Source organism: Triticum dicoccoides, chromosome 1B, assembly GCF_002162155.2.
Source record: "Triticum dicoccoides isolate Atlit2015 ecotype Zavitan chromosome 1B, WEW_v2.0, whole genome shotgun sequence".
Lineage (NCBI taxonomy): Eukaryota > Viridiplantae > Streptophyta > Magnoliopsida > Poales > Poaceae > Triticum > Triticum dicoccoides.
The window spans coordinates 554,728,340-554,734,579 of record NC_041381.1 but is presented as its reverse complement, the minus strand read 5'-3'; the positions used below and the strand labels follow the sequence as shown (position 1 = coordinate 554,734,579).

General features: G+C 48.0%; 1 protein-coding gene across 1 annotated transcript; it reads left to right on the top strand.

The window, feature by feature from the left end:
* Nucleotides 1–731: 731 nt before the first annotated feature.
* On the top strand, nucleotides 732–5,185 carry LOC119348701 (mucin-5AC-like). The gene is made up of 4 exons (XM_037616674.1): nucleotides 732–1,173; nucleotides 2,006–2,129; nucleotides 2,512–3,819; nucleotides 4,425–5,185. Exons 1-4 carry the CDS (start codon nucleotides 1,127–1,129, stop codon nucleotides 4,857–4,859), a joined length of 1,914 nt encoding a protein of 637 aa, XP_037472571.1. The 5' UTR covers nucleotides 732–1,126; the 3' UTR covers nucleotides 4,860–5,185.
* The last annotated feature ends 1,055 nt before the right edge of the window (nucleotides 5,186–6,240 follow it).

Sequence of the window (6,240 nt, the reverse complement as noted above, 5' to 3'; positions counted from 1 at the left end):
ACACCTTGCATAGGTTGATGGAGCAGACGAAACTAACAACCCTTGGGACACCTCCACACACTAAAGGCACAATATGGCGAAAAATGAAGGTGCATATCATAAGTAATAAAATATAGTATTGGCGTTAATTCTGTTGATGTCACACTAGTGAGGATTTTGGCTCCCCGAGTCCATGAAACCCAAAATTTTCAAAAATAGTAATGAAAAGTCACTTATTTTGTTGAAGTTACATTTATAAAAAAACAATTACACATACATATGGATGTCTACCGCATTACTGTAATTTTTTATGATGAAATACAATTTTATCTGTAAAAAAAAGGCAAAGTCATATACTATGATGCATAGTGCATGTGCTAGAAATGCAAGATTTTGTGTGTGTAGCTCACACCAAAACATATTTCATCATGAAACTTTACATCAATGCACTATACATCCCTATATATGTCTCTATTTTGATCGCAAAAATAAAAATAAAACATGTCTCTATTTATTGGAACATATAAAAAACGTGAATTTCGAATTTTTTTCTTCAAAAAGTAAATAAATCAGGGGACCCATAAGCAATTTCCGCTATAACATCAGCTTTATTTACTCCCCGCAACCGCAAGTGCGATGCGTCGTTGACAGCGCGCCGCAGCCCCGCGAGCCTCCCGCCGGGCCCCAACGCACCATCGTCGGAGGAGGGTGGCGAAACCTTTACGGCTAAACAAAACAAAGCTTTCCCAGCGCAGAGCCCCAGACGCAGCAGCAGAGGGAGAGCTCACGCTCACGCTCACGCACTCCCCCTTCCCTCCGGCCCCCACCATCTCCTCCCCGCGATCCCGTCCCGCACAGCTCATCTCATCGCATCGCACATCCTCCTCTCTCGAGGGGAAAAGCGACAGAGCCGCACCCACGCCACACACGAGAGCCACCACTCGACCAGCGAGCACACCACACGCACAGGAGCGAGGAGAGAGGACCGGCATTGGCTCCAGCCTCGCTCGCAGGGGGGGAAGCCAGGGGCTCCAATCGAAGCTTCCCGATCCAGATCCGACCCGGCGGGCCCGTCCCCGGCGGCGCGGCGGCGGCATCGGGTTGGCCAGTGCTCCGGTGAGCCCTTTTACGGGGCGGGTGGTCTGAGATGGAGGACCTGCTGGACGCCGAGATCGGCAAGAACGACTACGACTGGTGAGCGTCACTCGCACGAATCCTTTTCTTATTTAATTTCCCGGGTTTTTGGGCGAGTGAATCATCCGTCTGTGTGTGCTCTTAAAAGCTGGAATTAAATGATTAATGCAGCGTGCTTACGAAGGATGTTAGACATTTTTCTGCACTAGCTTCAATTCTTTGTATTTTTGGTCGATTTGTACCGGTTAGGATGTTAACTCTGTACTCTCTGGCCTGAGTAAGCTGATATTGGGGGTGCCATGTGTGTTCTGTTCCGCAGAGAGGGTACCAAAAATACTTCGGATTTTCATTTGTAGGCCGTCTGCTTCAGTAGTAGCTGTGGTGGATGTTGGATGTATGTAATCCTTGTTAAAGGCAAGTGCGGAGCAAAGCGAAACTTAAAAGGCCAAGTTTGGGGGATCTCATTATTTGGCTTCAGTACATACATACTCAATTTGTAGACCATAGAAACAAACAAATAAACACGGTGGGTGGAACGGAATGTATACCTAATACCTTTATGAGCTGACCAGGTCAATTTGGAGGCATTAACATGATATTCTGCAAATGAAGAGAATATCATTTTAGTGCTTCTCCCACATAATCATATGTGCACATTTGTGAGCTTTAGTAGCAAAGAATGATCATTGGTTTGTTTTCTGTCATTGCATTGTGCTATTCAGTAATACCTCTGTTCATTAATGAAGGACGTTTTGGCAGTTCAATTTAAACTACCACAATGTCCTACATTAGTGAACAGAGGGTGTACTTATTTGTTTTCTCTTGTTAATGCATGTCAGCATGTATTTCCACTCTTATGTATATGTAACGTGTTTTGTGTTGCACTCCTCAGGCTTCTTACTCCGCCTGGGACGCCCCGTGTTCCTGCTCTGGAGGTTGCTCAGAAAATACCATCCTCAAATATATTACCTAAGCGCACCCTCACTAGATCTTCCTCAACTACAAGAGCATCAAGGGTACGTAAAATGTGCTATCTGTGTGGAAAATAATCATAATAAATATGCCACTGCTTCAAGATTTTCGTTTGCAAACTAGTCCAGGATATGTTTTTCTGTGCAAATGATCTCATTAAATTCTAGGAACTATGTTCTGTACAAATGGAATTCGGTAGTTTGGTGACCGGCCTCGCCTAATTTTTCTATGTTGCATTGCTCGTATTTAAAATCAGAGAACAGGATTGAATGTATCTTCTGAAGACATGCATGTGTGGCAAACAATTGTTATCTAGTATAGACACACTCTTTTGAATTGCCTGGTTTCTTGGAATGGATTATTTTCTCATCTAAATTCTGTCAATTATAACCATAGTTTTCTAATGGCAATAAGCATTGTGTGCAGCTTTCGGTGTCTCAAACAGAGAATGGACATTCTGCAGTTCCCACCAGACCAGCAAGAAGTAACTCTGTAACCCGCCCTTCTATCCAATCAACTCTCATGTCAAGCAATAACAGGACATCAGTTCTCAATGCAAGTATTTCATCTGTCAGTTCAAGACCTACAACCCCAAGTAGGCGAAGCAGCACCATTGCTGTGCCAAAACAATTGGTGCCAGCTTCACGTCCAGTTCCAGCAAGGTCATCTACTCCTGTTAAAGCTCGTCCATCTACACCATCCAAAACTCGCCCGTCTACTCCTGTGAAAACTCATCAAACAACATCCAACTCTACAACTGACGCAGCTGCTGGCAGGACCACAGCCACCCAAAGTTCAAGGCCATCGACTCCAAATTCTCGCTCTCGAATTATGTTGAATTCATCTTCAGGGTCTATTCCTGCAATGAGCCGCCCAAGTCCATCCATAGGTATAATTCCTGCGACGAGCCGCGCAGGTGCTTCCTCAAGTAATGGTCATGGGACAAGCCATTCCACCTCATTGTCTTCTGGCACAGTTCCTTCAGTGAGTCGCTCCACCTCACGATCATCGACACCTACACGTCAGCCTGCAGTGCGTTCATCGGCCCCAGCTATGGGCCGTTCGCCTTCTTTTGGACGGACTTCTAGTAGCAATAGCTTGACCACATCTATGAACCGACCTGCAGCTAGCAGTGTCCGAAGTTCAGCACCGTCATCGGCTCCATCATCACGCCCAAGTTCCCCAGGTCCACGACCCCGAGCTCCAGTGCGCACACATGACATTCCTTCCTCGGCTCCATCATCTCGTCCAAGCTCCCCAGGTCCACGACCTCGAGCTCCAGTGCGGCCACATGATACCCCTTCATCGGCTCCATCATCTCGTCCAAGCTCCCCAAGTCCACGGCCCCGAGCTCCAGTGCGGCCACTTGATATCCCTGATTTCCCAAATGAAACGCCACCAAACCTGAGGACAAAGCTACCTGAGCGACCACTATCTGCTGGTAGATCACGCCCGGGAATGGCTTCAGGAATAAGATCAAACCCACATGCTGAACAGTTAGCTGCCTCGGCTCCTGCGAAAAAGCTCTCCGTGCCTGCTGCAAGTCGTAATAAGTTTTCTGATCCACCATCGAAGGCGCCTTCTCGCTCAAATGGACACCAAAATAGGCAGTCTGAAAGGTCCGTTGTTGACAGCCAAGCTACTAGAACTGCACGGGCTGGTGCAGTTGCAGGCGATAATGGATTTGGGAGGACAATTTCAAAGAATTCACTTGACATGGCGATCAAGCACATGGTATGTTTCTTGTTGTATTCACATCATAATAAATAACATCCTGTGTCTTAGTTTCTGTTGCATTACGGTTTTGTTACTGACTGAGTTCCTTAAAAAAACATTCTTCACATCTTAGCATCTGTCAAATTTTTTTTAGCGTTTAAGTTACAGTGGTGAAGTAGTCATATCTGCGCTTCTTTATGCAACATTACAAGACCAGTATATTTTCATTTTCAAGGTGAAAAAGTCATCACTGCAAGTGAATTAGTCGTATGGTCCAGAATACAGACCGGAGTTGTAAAGTTGGATTATTTCACATCTGAGTAGCAAATTCATCTTTTAGTGATGCAAAATTAATCATCTTTTAGTGATGTAAAATTGAAAAATACACATGAGCATTGCTGTGAAACTGCATTAAGCATGTGGTGTGTACCAAAATCATGTAATACCAACATTCCAGATAAACCAGAGTTGGTAAACTGCATTTTGCATTTGAATATCCTGTCAAGTAAAGTGAAACTCAAAAAATGTTCTTGACTGGCTCCTTGTTAGATCTATTTCATGCCTTTGCTTGTTTTATTCTGTTGAGAAGAAGCTAATTACACCAGTGTACTTCCTTTTGATAGGACATTCGGCAGAACCTGGGTGGCATCCGTGGCGCATCCCTGTTCCCCCACAGCATCCGCTCGAGCGCCGGCAAGGTCCGTCCGGTCCGAATGTCTGACCCAGGGCATCCCACCTTGAACGGTGACCACCCGCACTACGCCGACAACGGCAGCACCAACGGGCACTTCTTCTCAGGGGACTCGTACGGAGCTGTGTCCCGCAACGGCGGCAGCTCGACCGACTCGCCGGACCGGGGAAGCTTCGGGACCAAGGAGACGTCCCTGAGCGAGCTGGACATCTACGGCAGCTCGCGGTACGAGGCAATGCTGCTGCGGGGGGAGGACGTGAGGAACACGAGCTGGCTGCACGGCGGGTTCGACGACGACAAGCCCGACCAGAGCCCCCTGTTCGACCACCGGTTCGAGCCGCTCCCGGAGCCCTTCAGCCCCTTCTGACGCTGACGGCCGCCTCCCTGCCTCTGTATGTAAAGTCTGTCCCCCCGGTCATCGCCTGTTCCTCACGTCCTTCGTTTTGTGTTTGCACAAGATGTGTAGTCTGTATGCCCTTTGATCTGTTTCTGTTTCATAGTTGGTTCTGCGGCCTCTGCACGCACGCCCTTTCTTCTTCTTCTGCCGAAATGGACGAGGCTGAGAGAAACTCCGGGTTTGTGTAACCTAATTTGTTGTTGCCTAGAGGCCGGAGAGTTGGTTCTCTTCACAGGAGATTGTTGTTACAGATAGATACTTGATGAACAGTAAAGAGCATTTGTGAGTTGTTGTAATCATGTGTGACCATCTCAGGCTGCTGCTGCTGCTGCTGCTGCATTCCCAATCGACGGCTCCTGACCACACAAGTTGGAAGCGTGGCGATTAGTAGAAGTTTAGTACGTAGGGGCCCTGTTCCACGACCTGGTTAACCAGAGCCGTAAACAGTGCCATCCTGATAGTGGAAGAGAGAAGGATGGTTGGCGGTAGCAGCAGCAGCGGGTGGCACTGGCAGAGTGCTCATGCCGTTATGCGCAGACTGCTATGCTGGCTGGATCCGGCCGCGGCAAGTGGCCCACGAGGAGTCCGTCTGTCCGATCGACCACGCGGTCCCGCGAGACCGGACGGCGCCGGCACGGCACGGCAAGGCAACGGGTGGCTGCATCCGCCCGCTGTAGCGTGGGCGCCGGGGCGTCCGCGCGCGCGCGCCCTGGACCGGACCGGGCTGCCGTACCACACTGGTTTCTGTCGCAGGTCGCAACGGGGACGAGTGAGACAAGGGTGGTCGCCCTCCGAATGCAACCCACGCCCAACCGCTCTCGGTGTCAGTCAGGGAGCCTGACTGCTTCACTCACAATACTTGCGGTGTGTGTCACTTTTCCCTTTTCCTCCTCGGGTGTGCTTTGACCTTTTGATCTCCGGGCATCTACGGACCAGAGGAAGCGCGACCTGACCACGGGCCATAGTGTCTTCGCGTCGATCGAGGTAACTAGGAGATGCGTCTACGACTGCATGTGCAAAGTGACTATCAAGACCCGTGCGTCTGCGTGCAAGCGGAAGTGTTTTTTAAGACTTTGCAAAATTCACATTCTTAAGTTTCCATTTTTTAAAACAAGTCACACACTTAGAACATGGGTAAAAGATTGCTCTTGTGAGTTTTCGTAAAAAAAAAGATCATAGTTTAAGTTTAGAGCTTCTTTGGTCCATAGGATAGAAAAATCATAGGAAGTAAGATTGACATGTATCTCAATTTCTATAGTAAAAGAGATGCCACTTGATTTATTATAGAAAAAAATTCGTTGGGTGTTGGCTAATTTTTTTCTTTGAAATGCGAAGCATTGGTTCCCACCCC

Coding starts and splice junctions, on each gene's coding strand:
- LOC119348701 (XM_037616674.1), top strand. CDS start 1,127: ATGGAGGACCTGCTGGACGCCGAGATCGGCAAGAACGACTACGACTG. Junction 1,174..2,005: donor GGCAAGAACGACTACGACTG/GTGAGCGTCACT, acceptor TGCACTCCTCAG/GCTTCTTACTCCGCCTGGGA. Junction 2,130..2,511: donor CAACTACAAGAGCATCAAGG/GTACGTAAAATG, acceptor CATTGTGTGCAG/CTTTCGGTGTCTCAAACAGA.